The 13,743-nt window shown below is 43.5% G+C and overlaps 1 protein-coding gene across 9 annotated transcripts in view; it reads left to right on the top strand.

The window, feature by feature from the left end:
* Positions 1 to 13,743, top strand: part of ZNRF3 (zinc and ring finger 3) — a 113,412-nt gene that overhangs the window by 93,660 nt on the left and 6,009 nt on the right. For 6 of the 9 annotated variants that reach the window (XM_083804600.1, XM_083804601.1, XM_083804599.1 and 3 more), the window contains 5 exons: positions 3,309 to 3,383; positions 7,510 to 7,641; positions 8,474 to 8,584; positions 9,846 to 10,013; positions 12,972 to 13,074. In XM_083804600.1, coding sequence (XP_083660726.1) covers positions 3,309 to 3,383; positions 7,510 to 7,641; positions 8,474 to 8,584; positions 9,846 to 10,013; positions 12,972 to 13,074 — 589 coding nt within the window. Of the gene's footprint in view, positions 1 to 22; positions 229 to 338; positions 563 to 596; positions 1,823 to 3,308; positions 3,384 to 7,509; positions 7,642 to 8,473; positions 8,585 to 9,845; positions 10,014 to 12,971; positions 13,075 to 13,743 lie in introns of those variants that run through there. The other 3 variants (XM_083804607.1, XM_083804606.1, XM_083804604.1) reach the window with 3 other exon arrangements.

The following is a 13,743-nucleotide window of genomic DNA, read 5'->3' as shown; positions in this document are numbered from 1 at the left end:
GTCAGGCCGGGCTGCCGCCAAGCGGCGGAGCGGAGCGCGGGCAGCGCCGGAGCGGCCGCTGCGGAGCGGCAGCGCACCCGCCTTCCCTTCGCGGGAAGCTCGGGGCTCGCCCTGCCACCGGCCTCCCCTGCGGAGTCCCGTCGTGCGAACGAGCCTCGTTAGCAGCCCGGACTCACAGAGGGCCAGGCTCTCTGGTAACTCGGGCGAGAGGCTGAGGGCTTTTCCCAGGTGCGCGCCCAGCCGCTTTCCCTGGGGCCAGCACCGAAGCCCGCGGCCCCGCCGGCTGCCGAGCGGCCCCGGGCACGCGTCACTTCCCGGGGTGGGGCGGAAGGGCGCCGCTGGCCCCGCGCGCCCGTCACTGCCGCGCCCAGGCGGCGGCGGGGCGGGTGCGGAGCGGGCGAGGTAGCGGAGCTGGCCGGGCGGGGCCGTCGAAAGGCGGGGCGCGTCGTCCTTGCTCGGGGCTCGTCCGCAACTGCTGCTTGCGGCTTGCCGGCGTTGAAGGAGCTTAGCGAGTTCGGAGAAGAAAGGGGAAGCGGCAGAGGGCTGAACTCGCCCCAGCTGCGTGAGTGGGGGTCCCGTGCCCGCGCTGCCCCGAGCCCCGCCTGCTGCCCTGCCCGGCGGGGGCGGCGGGGCTGCGGCACGGGCTGCGGCGGCTTCCCGCGGCAGGGCAGCGCTGGCCTCGCCCCAGGTGTTAGTGTTGGAGTTAGGAGTCAAGGAGGAGGTTGAATCCGCCTTCATCCAGCAAGCTGAGCGCGTTAAAGTTTCTGCAGGGGGACCGGAGTCTGGGTACAAGTGCTCGCATCTAGAGCCGGTTCAGAAGTGTGGGTCACCACAGAGCTGTAGGGACAGAGCTGCAGCAATGAGTCCACTAAGCTCGTAAACATGCATAGTTCACAGATGGTTTTTCACTTGCTCTTTAGAACAATATTCACTGCTTCTAGAACATGAAGATATGCCTTTGTTCCCCATTATTTTCATTCACCTGCCCTCGAAAGACCCTTCTTCCCTTACCCCTGAAAAGCCCCCTTAAATCTATTCAGTGCTAGTACTGTACGCATTCCAGAGGAGTGGAACTCAATAATTTTACAGCAGAAGGAACACAGTGGTAATGATGAATTATACTATTTGAGTATTTAAGTCTTTTCACGGTACTGGTACCAAAAATACCATAATATTCCTGTGACGTGGTTATTATTTGAGAGGGAGGAGAGGGAGCTGGGATTCTACAGTCTGGAGGAGGCTCAGGGACGACCTTATCGCACTCTACAGGTACCTTAAAGGAGGCTGTAGCGAGGTGGGGGTTGGTCTATTCTCCCACTGCCTGGTGACAGGACGAGGGGGAATGGGCTAAAGTTGCACCAGGGGAGGTTTAGGTTGGATATTAGGAAGAACTTCTTTACTGAAAGGGTTGCTAGGCATTGGAGTGGGCTGCCCAGGGAAGTGGTTCAGTCACCATCCCTGGAGGTCTTTAAAAGGCGTTTAGATTTAGAGCTTAGTGATACGGTTTAGTGGAGGACTTGTTAGTGTTAGGTCAGAGGTTGGACTCGGTGATCTTGGAGGTCTCTTCCAACCTAGATGATTCTGTGGTTCTGTGAAATACAGGTGGAACAGTAAGGGAGGTCTTCCTGACAAGTACAACACTATTTTTGAAGGGTCTTATAGAAAGTGTTTCAAGCTGTGTTACTTGGGTTTCTTTCCAGTGGTCTCACGCTACTTAATATTAAGTTTGATAAACTGGAAAAGAATGTTACCATTCTGTCCAGCACAATTTTTGAACTCAGTTGGTACTTTACATTTCAAACACCTGATTTTGCAGTACAGGGTAAGAAATACAGATTTTGTCTTGTTGGTGGAAACTTAATGAATTGCTGTACTGTAAACTGTTTATTCAGTATGTTCACAAAATGAGTGTTTGTTTGTTTGTTTGTTTGTTTTATGAACCAACCTACAAATTCTCTTAAAATATATATTCAGAGATCAAAGTGCTTTGCTTGTTGGCTGACCATTCTGAAAGAACAATCTAAATATCCTGAACAGTTCTGCATTTGCTGCATGTCTGTAAAATATGCCTCCTAGGGAAACTTGGATGCCTTTTCACCTCAGGGCCATGTCTCTTCAGTGGAGGTTCCTTTCAACTTTTCCTCCCCAACAGCTATTAGTGATTAGCCAGGTGTGCTGACTTCAAAGAGGACAAATACCTGGTGGGCTGAGAAAGAGACCCTGTTTGGGACTTGTTTTCCCTTGTGTACTGTCTGATTGGCTTTGTTATGTGGAGCAAAGAAAATGACCCAAAGATGTTCAAATTAACAGCCCTGACCTGGTCAACAGTCTTCTTAGTAAAACACTGACTAATATTTCATAATCTACCACTTTCTTATGTTTAAGTTCAGGTTTTGCTGGTCTCTGCAGTGTCATCTTGTTTAGTCTGTGATGGTGGCAGCTGTCCCTACTCAGAGAAATAGTTACTTGCAGTCTGCATCCAATGACGGTAGTAACGGTTTTGAAGTCACCGAGATAGTTCGCTCTATTGAGCCATTGAGCAATACTCAGTGGAACGTAGAGAGGCACCGTGGCAGAAACTGGTAAAAATGCCTTAGCCTAGGTGGTTTAAATACTGTTTTATCTATCATAGAGAATTTGAATATGTTCTAATATCTCTTCTGTGCTAACTCCAGCTTTGGACTGTATTAGATTAAAAGCCTCGTATTTAAACAACTAATCTTATAAGAAAGTTCTGATTTGCATAAGAAATGTTTTATGCAACAGTTCTGACCTCTAGTGGTCAGAAAAAGCATTATTCTCTGATGAGGACAAAAAATCAGGCACTTTGTACGCAGATTGTGGTACCTAGAGCTTGTCATGACTGTGAGAGAGAATGACCTAGGACATTTAAAAGGTGTAAAGAACCTAGTCCACCTTTATATTCTACACCAGTGAGCTTGTATATCTACCCCAAATCACAGGGTAGGTTGTTTTGATGGTGATTCCAAGTAATATGGAAAAAAAAATTAAAAGTTCTTATATTTAAAGTCTTTAGAGGGTATAAATCATATTTGAATTCATGTTAAATTTTGTTGAAGGACCTTGAGTGGGAAGGGGCAGAGAGATTGCAGAAGTTACAGTGATGTTTAACTACAATTCCATGTTGGTTCAGTAACTCTTATGTTTGAAATTACTCTGTTATTTGTTTTAACTACACAGAAACACACAGTGTTAAGTTCATTACCTGGAGTGAGTAGAGAGAGTAGTTTATGAGGTAAGAAGTGGTCTTTGGGACGAGTCTGAGGATGCTGTCTTTCTTTTCGCAGGCAAAAAGAGCAGTGCAACGAGGAGCCACAGCGGTCATCTTTGATGTTTCTGAAAACCCAGATGCCATTGATCAGGTATGAACAACGGAGGCTAGGTATGAACAAGGGAGCCTAGTTTTACTATAACCTCTGCTGGGTTCTTTTGGAAGTGCTGTGGCAGGACTTGAGACCATACAGGTCTCAGAGCACACTTAGATCATGACATGCAGATTCTGACCCTGGCTAACATGGTGCTGTAGATTTCCTACTCATTCTCTGGCAGACAAGAAGCAATGGACGTGCTGAGAATGGTAGAAAGAGGAGAGTTTTGGGGACTTATTTTTCTTCTAGCCTTTGTTAGAGTCCAGAGTCCAGGACTGGTACTAAGGTTTTGAGAAAGGATAGAGGCATATTTTTTTTTGGCCCTCCAGTCAAGGATTTCTTTGCCTAGCTCTGCGTACAGAACACAGCTTGTGATAAGTAGTATTGTTGAGCATCCATTATTTTTGAGATTGCAAAATGGCTTTCAAACCTTGTTCAAACAAATTCTTACAAAACTTACACATTTTTTCTTGTTCACAGTTGATGTATTCTGGCCTAAGTATAATGTGGACAATTGGAGCTTTTCTTTTTTTTGGGGGGTGGGGGTTCTATATAACTTCCATTTTAGATGGGTAAGCTAATAGTTCTGTGAGAAACTTTGACAAGATTCTAGCAGCCAATTCTGAATTGAGTACAGAGAAGAAGCTTAACAGGCATGAAAATAGTCTGTATTTGTTTCAGTTTTGTTTTGTTGTCATAGAGATACAGCAGAAACAAGTGAGCAGAGTGTTTTCAAGTGCATTGAATTTCTTTGGGAAAAGAGAGACCATCTATGTTTACATTTAAAAAGCTGGCTTTAATTATGAAATGAGCATCTTTTGGACAAAGGAATGCGGATTCTGCAATAGATGCTTTAAGAACTTTGGTCTGCCTGTACATCAAGGCTACAGACTTAATTTTGCAAACATTCTCAGATACCATTTTCTCCACTTTATACGCAGAAAAATTATCTGCACAAGGATTTTTTTTTCATTTTTTTCTCTGTATTACAGCTTCTAATTACTTTCTGTCATCCATCTCAGAAGTAGCGAAGCTCCCTTACTGCCTCTTGTTGACTTCCATCTACCAACAACAGCTCTCCTTCCTTGACTCTTGCTAATTAACTGGGTGCAGCTGTGCATAGTATTTGGGAAACCAGTCTAGTGGATGATCGAATATTTTAGTTGTACAAATAAAATGAAAGAGATTTTGTGGGTTTAATTCCCATAGATTTGAGTATCTTTTGCTATAGACTAAGAACAAAGCTTTAATTTTAGAATTTGTTCTGTGAAGTCAGATTTGTTTCTTGGTTTTAATTTTGCATAATGTGAAGGGGAGTAACAGCATCCAGATCATCATGTTTAGCAGAAGTCTGTCAGTGTGCAAAAGCTACTGGGGAAGGAGCTGACTCGTTCCTAGACAAGAAAGCTTCAGGGGGAATATGTGTCTGGGAATGTAGCAACAGTGATTGAATTTGGCCTTAGGCTAGCAAGCCTTACAGACGTGTAGGATCCCTGGGTTGGATTGAGTAATTCAGCTAGTTTTGAGTTCTTCAGAATATGTCGGTCTTAAAAATAGCTTGATCAATGTTTTCAGAAACCCAGTTAAACGATCCGAAGATTGTGTTTTAAAGGCTTGGTGAAATCTGTCACCATCATCTGGACAGATTAAACGATACTTTGTAAGTAGGATGATAGACCAGTTTATTGGTAATTTCTACATGATTTAGCCAAAAACAGCAGGTAGATATCAACACAGTGTAGATATGATATCTCTGCCATATGCTACTCTTTTTGTGGAGGGCATCCCTGCCTATGGCAGGGGGGTTGGAGTTAAATGATCACTGAAGTCCTTTCCAACCCAAGCCTTTCTATGATCTGTGATCTTGTTCAGTTTGCTTACATTCCTGTCATCTCATTCCTTTCCCTATACCATTTACGTCTGCTTGTCAGTGCTTATCTTGTATCAAACAATGTCTATAGTAAGATTTTTCTTGTGGGTCACAATAAGTTACTTGACTTTATAATGTGGTGCCATTTTGTAACAGATCAATTCTGTTGTCTTTTTATTCTCTTACCTGGTATATAGTTTAGGAGATTGTTATGGATTTAGTGCCCACAGAAGTTGTGCATGCTTGAAGGTTTTCAAGAACTGTCTGGATAAAGCATAATAATGGTTATGGATAAAACACCCTACTTTGACCAGGAGGTTGGACTCCTGCGGTCTCTTCCTACCCATGTTATTTTACACTTCTATGATTTAGCCTTTCACAATAGCTCAGCTGAACCTAGAAGGCAATTTCAGAGTGAATTAGTGTATCTACTCTTACACCTCCAGTAACTGATAGAATCCAAATAACTATTTGAATAAGTTTGCTGAGTTATGCAGCAGAAATTACGGACTTCAACAAATTGGTAAGGTACAAAGAACACAGAAGACAGGAATTCATACTCTTGACCTTAGATTGTACAGGAAGCCAAAAAAATTGTATGTGAATAAAAAAATTGCAAAGTTGAAATAATCAAAAGTTCAGAAAATGGTAATATACTAAGGTAATTTTTTATTGGAATGTGAAGATTTTTACTCTTCTTCCTTATGGGTTTTAACATGTGACAGTATTAATATATGCACTGGCACCTAGTACAGTTTAGTTAAAGCTGCTGTTCAGAAATAACATTTGCTTATCCTCACATCTTAGTTTTATTCAGTAAAAACCAGCTTAATTCAAAAGTTTGATACTAAAAGTTTAATTCACACTTAAGTGAACACTTTAGTTTGTGCTAGAAGAGAGCAATGGGTGTTTGAATCCATTCCACATTCATATTCTTTTACTCTTCCATCCATTTACCAGTATCATAGAATGGCCTGGGTTGAAAAGGACCTTAAAGATCATCTAGTTTCAATCCCCCTGCTCTGGGCAGGGTTGCCAACCAGTAGAGTAGGCTGCCCAGAGCTGCATCCAGCCTGGCCTTGAATGCGTCCAGGGATGGGGCATCTACAACCTCTCTGGGCAACCTGTTCCAGTGCCTCACCACCCTCTGAGTAAAAAACTTTCTCTTAATTTCTAACCTAAATCTCCCCTGTCTTATTTTAAAACCATTCCCCCTTGTCCTGTCACTATCAACACATATAAACAGGCATTCCCCCTCCTGTTTATACGCTCCCGTCAAGTACTGGAAGGCCGCAGTGAGGTCTCCCCAGAGCCTTCTCTTCTCCAAGCTAAACAAGCCCAGTTCCTTCAACCTTTCTACATAGGAGAGGTGCTCCAGCCCTCTGATCATCTTAGTAGCCCTCCTCTGGACTCGTTCCAAGAGCTCCACATCCTTCTTGTGCTGGGGGCCCCAGGCCTGCACGCAGTATTCCAGGTGGAGTCTCACAAGAGCACAGTAGTCCAGCTTCTCATCCATCCATCAGGACCCTCAAGTCCTTCTCCGCAGGGCTGCTCTCAAGTTCTTCTTCACCCAGTCCGTATAAATACCTGCGATTGCCCAAGTGCAACACCTTGCACTTGGTCTTGTTGAACCTTATTAGGTTTTCATGGGCCCACTTCTCCAGCCTGTCCAGGTCCCTCTGGATGGCATCCCTTCCTTCTGTTGTATCGACTGCACCGCTCAGCTTGGTGTCATCTGCAAACTTGCTGAGGGTGCACTCGATTCCATTGTCTATGTCATTGATAAAGATGTTGAAGAGCACTGGTCCCAAGACTGACCGCTGAGGGACACCACTTGTGATTGGCCTACACCCAGACATAGAACCGTTGACCACAACCCTTTGGCTGCGACCAGCTGACCAATTCTTTATCCACCTAACAGTCCGTCCTTCAAATCCAGAAGAATGTGGTGAGGGACCACATCAAAGCCTTTGCTCAAGTCCAGGTAGATGATATCCATCGCCCTTCCTTTGTCCACCGATGCCATCACTCCATCATAGAAGGCCACCAGATTGGTTAAGCAAGATCTGCCTTTGGTGAAGCCATGCTGGCTGTCTCGGATCACCTCTTTATCTCATGCATGCCTTAACATGTCTTCCAGGAGAATCTGCTCCATGATCTTCCCAGGCACAGAGGTGAGGCATTTCAGAAGAAAGGTAGTTGTCTTGAAATGTGCCTTCTGAGTAGACTTTTTTGTTATCGTTGTTTTAGCTGAACCAGGGCTTAGAAGACCCTCTGAAGAGACCAGTGGTATATGTGAAGGGTGCTGATGCTGTCAAGCTAATGAACATAGTTAACAAGCAGAAAGTTGCACGAGCAAGGATTCAGCATCGCCCACCACGGGTGAGTCTTTAAGAAATTTTATCGAGGTATTACACTGCTGTGCACTGAGTGTGACATTGTTTTGATGCTCCCAATGAGCAATAATAGATGAGAAATTCTTTTGACCTAAATAAACTGAGTAACTGCACTGTGAACAAGTAGCTACACTGGATGTAAGTGTAGTTTCCACAGTGTGACACCTGATGTCTTTCATATAGATTTTTCTACATTTATAAACAGCTAAAAATTATATAATGGAGGCTTTCCTTTTTCTTAAATAAATTAGTTATTAAACACACCTGGTAGTTCAGATACATCAAGTAGGTATGTTAACTAATATTTTGTGTATGGTGTTTTAAACATGGGTTAATTATTTGATATCTGATATTTGTAATTTTAATATAAAATTGTTTTTCCAGATATTTTTTTGAACACTACTGCATGTAGTTAACAGAAGAACAAAGCTAGAGGTCAACGATGACCCAGTTACCATTTTGCTTTTTTTTTATTGTTATGGACTATTTCCATTAAGAAATGTGAGAAGTATGCCATCACTGAAGACTCATATATTGATTTTTACTTGCTCAGATATACAAGAAAAGCAATAACCCATAAAAATTTGTACTAGTGTGATTCAGTTTAAAAAAAAAAGTTTTTATTTTTTCGTAGAATCAGTTCAGAGACACTGTGAATCAGACATCTCATGGTTGGCATTCTGTGTATTTCATTCAATTGCAGTGACATAGATACTCCAGGTTTTGTCTCATAGAATCCTAGTTAATGAACAGAGTGCATTGAATTTTGACGTTGTCACTGTGTACATGTACAAAATATTTTTGTTTTGATTTTTAAGCAACCCACCGAGTACTTTGATATGGGAATTTTCCTGGCCTTCTTTGTGGTTGTGTCTCTTGTTTGCCTCATTCTTCTTGTCAAGATCAAACTGAAACAGCGACGTAGTCAGGTAAGAGCAGTAATGGTATATTTATCAAATACTGAAATTTGCCTTCTTTTACTTTGTCGTAGAATTTACTTTCTGCCTTTGGGAATGCAGGACACTAACTTAGAATAGCCATCTTTGTGGAAAGGGTTTTATTCACAGATGTAGACCTTTGAAAAGATTTGGAAATGTCTTTAAATGATAGCTACATTGACCTGTGATGTCTCTTCAGTTAAATGCAGAAATTAAATGAGTACAGAAGCAGTCCATTTAGCCTTTGGGAAGGAAGAGAATTTCTGTTTTTTCAGAGGCTGATTTATCAGTAACACTAGTGTGCTTCAACAGAAGTCCAAGCTCAAATGATGTATTGTGAGGAGAATATCAGGAATGAATGAGAAGAAATCACAACTCTTTTCAATAGAATAATATCTTTTGATTCTTCATCGGAGAAGGTTGCAAGGTAAAAAGTTTGTTTAGGAGTAACTCTAGATGAGATATTTTGAATTTGTCCTGTTAAACATGAAAGGGAAAGCAAATGGAAGCTAATGGAAGTTTGTAGTTTTAAACAGTCCAGTACATGGATATACATGTAAAAGGAATGCAAAGCCCAACAGATGTTTAGAAATATTGCCTTGGACATGCTGAGCAGGAGTTCAAAGATGTTATGAGCCAACAGCATATAGTATGAGTCTCAGAAAGAGAGAGGATAAATTCTATAGTGAAAAGTAATCCATCCCCTTCCTAACTTTCTTACTGATCCGATCTTTCTTAATGATCTTTCTTCTTACTGATCTTTCTTAAGATCTTACTGATCTTACTGAATTGCTGGGGGAATAATGCAGTTCATTCAGTAGCATTTCATTTTAATTCCTGTCTGAAGTACTGTTTCTGGTAATATGGTTATAGCAGCATAATGTGGCATTACAGTCAATATTTACAGTTTTAAAAAGCACCAGACCACATCTTGTATGATGCCTCGTATAGTTGTTGCCTATCAATTGAACAGTTGCAGAGTATCCCAATTGTGAGCACTTTCACCCTGTTTCAGTCCAAAGCAGCTCATCATTCTCACTACTGCAGGTGGCATACATTCTTTTCATGAGGCTTCTGATCTAAATTCTAATTAGGATACTCTCTGGTTCATTTATTAAGTTGTACCTTAGTTTGGGCCTGATGTGATTTGGTAAGATACATTAAATTGATATGGCAGTGTTTCTCTGCTACTACACTACAGTTTCATACGCAGCAGCATTGCCTTTTTTTTTTTCTTCTTCTTCTGTTCTAGAATTCCATGAACAGGCTTGCAGTGCAAGCACTGGAAAAAATGGAGACCAGGAAGTTTAAGTCCAAAAGTAAGGGGCACCGGGAAGATAGCTGTGGTGCACTGGATACACTCAGTAGCAGCTCCACCTCTGACTGTGCCATCTGCTTGGAGAAGTACATTGATGGGGAGGTAAAGGATAGATGGTTTCTTCAGTGTAAACTGAGAAAGTAGCTGATTTACTTTAGCACTGTGATATATGGCTGGTTGTTAGATGCATTGTATATTGAAGTTGTGCCATTTGCCAGATGAATTCCATTGAGTAGCCAGCTCAGCCTCAAATGCATTCCGCAGCTCCCAATGAAAATCTAAAGGACTTTTGAGCTGGTGGAAGGGGATGGGGAGCAGGATGTGGCCTTCACAATCCATGAGGGAATGGTTGGCGACCTGCTACAGCACTTGGATGTACGCAAGTCGATGGGGCCGGATGGGATCCACCCGAGGGTGCTGAGAGAACTGGCGGAAGAGCTGGCCAAGCCGCTTTCCATCATTTATCAGCAGTCCTGGCTATCAGGGGAGGTCCCAGGCGACTGGCGGCTAGCAAATGTGACGCCCACCTACAGGAAGGGCCAGAAGGTTGACCCGGGAAACTATAGGCCTGCTAGTTTGACCTCAGTGCCAAGGAAGCTTATGGAGCAGATTATCTTGAGTGTCATCACGCGGCACCTGCAGGGCAAGCAGGTGATCAGGCCCAGTCAGCATGGGTTTATGAAAGGCAGGTCCTGCTTGACGAACCTGATCTCCTTCTATGACCAAGTGACGCGCTTGGTGGATGAGGGAAAGGCTGTGGATGTGGTCTACCTTGACTTCAGTAAGGATTTTGACAGCGTTTCCCACAGCATTCTCCTTGAGAAACTGGCTGCTCTTGGCTTGGACTGGCATATGCTTCGTTGGGTTAGAAACTGGCTGGGTAGCCGGGCCCAGAGAGTTGTGGTGAATGGAGTCAAATCCAGTTGGAGGCCGGTCACTAGTGGCATCCCCCAGGGCTCAGTACTGGGGCCAGTTCTCTTTAATATCTTTATCGATGATCTGGATGAGGGGATCGAGTGCACCATCAGTAAGTTTGCAGACAACACCAAGTTAGGTGCGTGTGTCGCTCTGCTCGAGGGCAGGAAGGCTCTGCAGGAGGATCTGGATAGGCTGGACCGATGGGCTGAGGCCAACTGTATGAAGTTCAACAAGGCCAAGTGCCGGGTCCTGCACTTGGGGCACGACAACCCCAAGCAGTGCTACAGGCTGGGAGATGGGTGGTTGGAAAGCTGCCTGGCAGAGAAGGACCTGGGAGTATTGGTTGATAGTCAGCTGAATATGAGCCAGCAGTGTGCTCAGGTGGCCAAGAAGGCCAACAGCATCCTGGCTTGCATAAGAAACTGTGGCCAGCAGGGCTAGGGAAGCGACTGTCCCCCTGTACTCGGCTCCGGTGAGGCTGCACCTCGAGTACTGCGTTAAGTTTTGGGCCCCTCGCTACAAGAAGGACATCAAGGTGCTCGAGCGAGTCCAGAGAAGGGCAACGAAGCTGGTGAGGGGTCTGGAGAACAAGTCTTACAAGGAGCGGCTGAGGGAGCTGGGTTTGTTCAGTCTGGAGAAGAGGAGGCTCAGGGACGACCTTATCGCACTCTACAGGTACCTTAAAGGAGGCTGTAGCGAGGTGGGGGTTGGTCTATTCTCCCACGTGCCTGGTGACCAGACGAGGGGGAATGGGCTAAAGTTGCACCAGGGGAGGTTTAGGTTGGATATTAGGAAGAACTTCTTTACTGAAAGGGTTGTTAGGCATTGGAGTGGGCTGCCCAGGGAAGTGGTTCAGTCACCATCCCTGGAGGTCTTTAAAAGGCGTTTAGATTTAGAGCTTAGTGATACGGTTTAGTGGAGGACTTGTTAGTGTTAGGTCAGAGGTTGGACTCGGTGATCTTGGAGGTCTCTTCCAACCTAGATGATTCTGTGAGAGGTGAGGGATCTCATTTTTCAAGTTGATACTTCCATCAAGCTGCTTTTTTGAGGAAGAACAGGTAAAGAAGTCAGGGTAGCCTCAGCATTTAATTCTCTGGGTATTCTTAACAAATTGTGTGCTATCTAAGGTGATGGTACATGCAAGCTCTGTTGGACATAAGGGATACATTTTGTGTTTTGCTTCTCAAGCTCTGATGGTACCTTGTCTTTGAAGTGTTAAGTACACAGCACTGAGAAACCAGAGGAGAAGCAGGGTTCCTGCCAAGGTTTAGGAACTGGTTTTCAGCTCCTAGTTAGCATCTCTGCATTGATGTCAATGCTTGCCTTCTCTGACGTGGTTCTATACAGAGGAAGTAATGAAAGGATGAAATAGAAGGTAGGCGCCTTAGAATAGAAGCAGTCAATAAGTTTTAAACTTCCATTTAAAAATGAGTTGGGGACATTTTAGTCTGAAATGATTCATAAAAGATCCATACTCTTTAAAGGTGCAATATTTGAGTGCTACAAGCTACAATTTAATGTAGCTTGTAGAAATTTAATGTAGTTAGCTGATCGGAAATTAGTCAGAGTAGCAAAGGTGATGGCAGACAAGAACTTCGGAAAGGCTCTTCAAAACTGACTGGACAGTAGATTCATGCATGAACTTCAGTGTGAAGTGATGCACATAGGGAAGGGAAGAGCAAAGGGTAGCTTCGCATTTATATGGTGATGGGTTGTGAGGTGAGCATCACCATTCTGGAGCAAGATCTTGAGAATGTTCTAGATAGCTTTGCGAAAGCAACTCAGTACTTTGTGGTGGTCAAAAAGGCAAATCGGTTATAAGGAATGAGAAGGGGAAGTCTGGAGAACTGAACAGAAAACAGTTATGTCAATTGTAAGTTTAGTCATGCTCTCACATTGAATACTGCATTTTTGATTCACTCATTTCACAGAAGGTATGTTGGAAATGAAGGTGTTTCAGAAATGGGTAGTCAAAGTGATCAAAGATTTGTAATGATTTCTGCTTCAAGACTAGGAATTAGTCTGGGGAGACTAGGAACTCCAAATCTGTTCAGTAGCTAGGTTGAAAAAAGTAGGAATAATCTGCGAGGATTCACTCATTAGGCACCAGTACTTTTCATGTCCCTTTATCTGTTCCTGTAGGAGCTGCGTGTCATTCCCTGCACTCACCGATTTCACAAGAAATGTGTGGATCCTTGGTTACTGCAGCATCATACCTGTCCTCACTGCCGTCATAACATCATAGGTAAGTGTTGCTGCTAAGGTGCAGATACTCAGCTGTGTCACCCACTATGGACTTCGAAGCTTACAAGATGAAATAGTGCCTATATGTAAATCTCCATACAGCCCATAGTATTTATTGTAATGCAACCCTAGAAATACAGTTAGGGCTAAGTTCTTTAAAAAATGACTACATACCCTGAAATAACAGGCCACATTTCGGTCTTTTCCTTGTGGGTGCTATGTCCAGCAGAGGGCAGCATGTGACCTATGAACACAGCTAGGACACTTAAGTTTAATAGAATTATTTTATAATAATTTAGTATGTTTTCTTTTTGGTAAGTCTGAAAAGTCTTATATTAATACAGATTTACGTAATGTAATGTTGTGGTGGTTTTACCTTGCTGGGCAGCTGAACTCCACCACGACTGCTCTCTCATTCCCCCTCCTCCTCAGAAGAGGGGTAGAAGAAAGTGTGCTGGAAAGGAGAAAAAAAAAAAAAAAAAGGAAACATAAAGGAAAAAGCAAAAAGCAAGCAAAGTCTGTGAAGTAGCACAGAGAGAAAAAAAAATATCTCTACTTCCCATCAACAAGCAATGTTTGGCCACACCCCTGGAAGCAGGTCCTCAATACACATAGCATTATTTTGTGAGGACAGACATCTTCATAACGAGAGTTCCCCCTTCCCCTTTCC

This window comes from Anser anser, assembly GCF_964211835.1.
Source record: "Anser anser genome assembly, chromosome: 18".
NCBI classification, from domain to species: Eukaryota; Metazoa; Chordata; class Aves; order Anseriformes; family Anatidae; genus Anser; species Anser anser.
The sequence above is the reverse complement of the archived record's forward strand: the minus strand, read 5'-3'. Positions and strand labels throughout refer to the sequence as shown.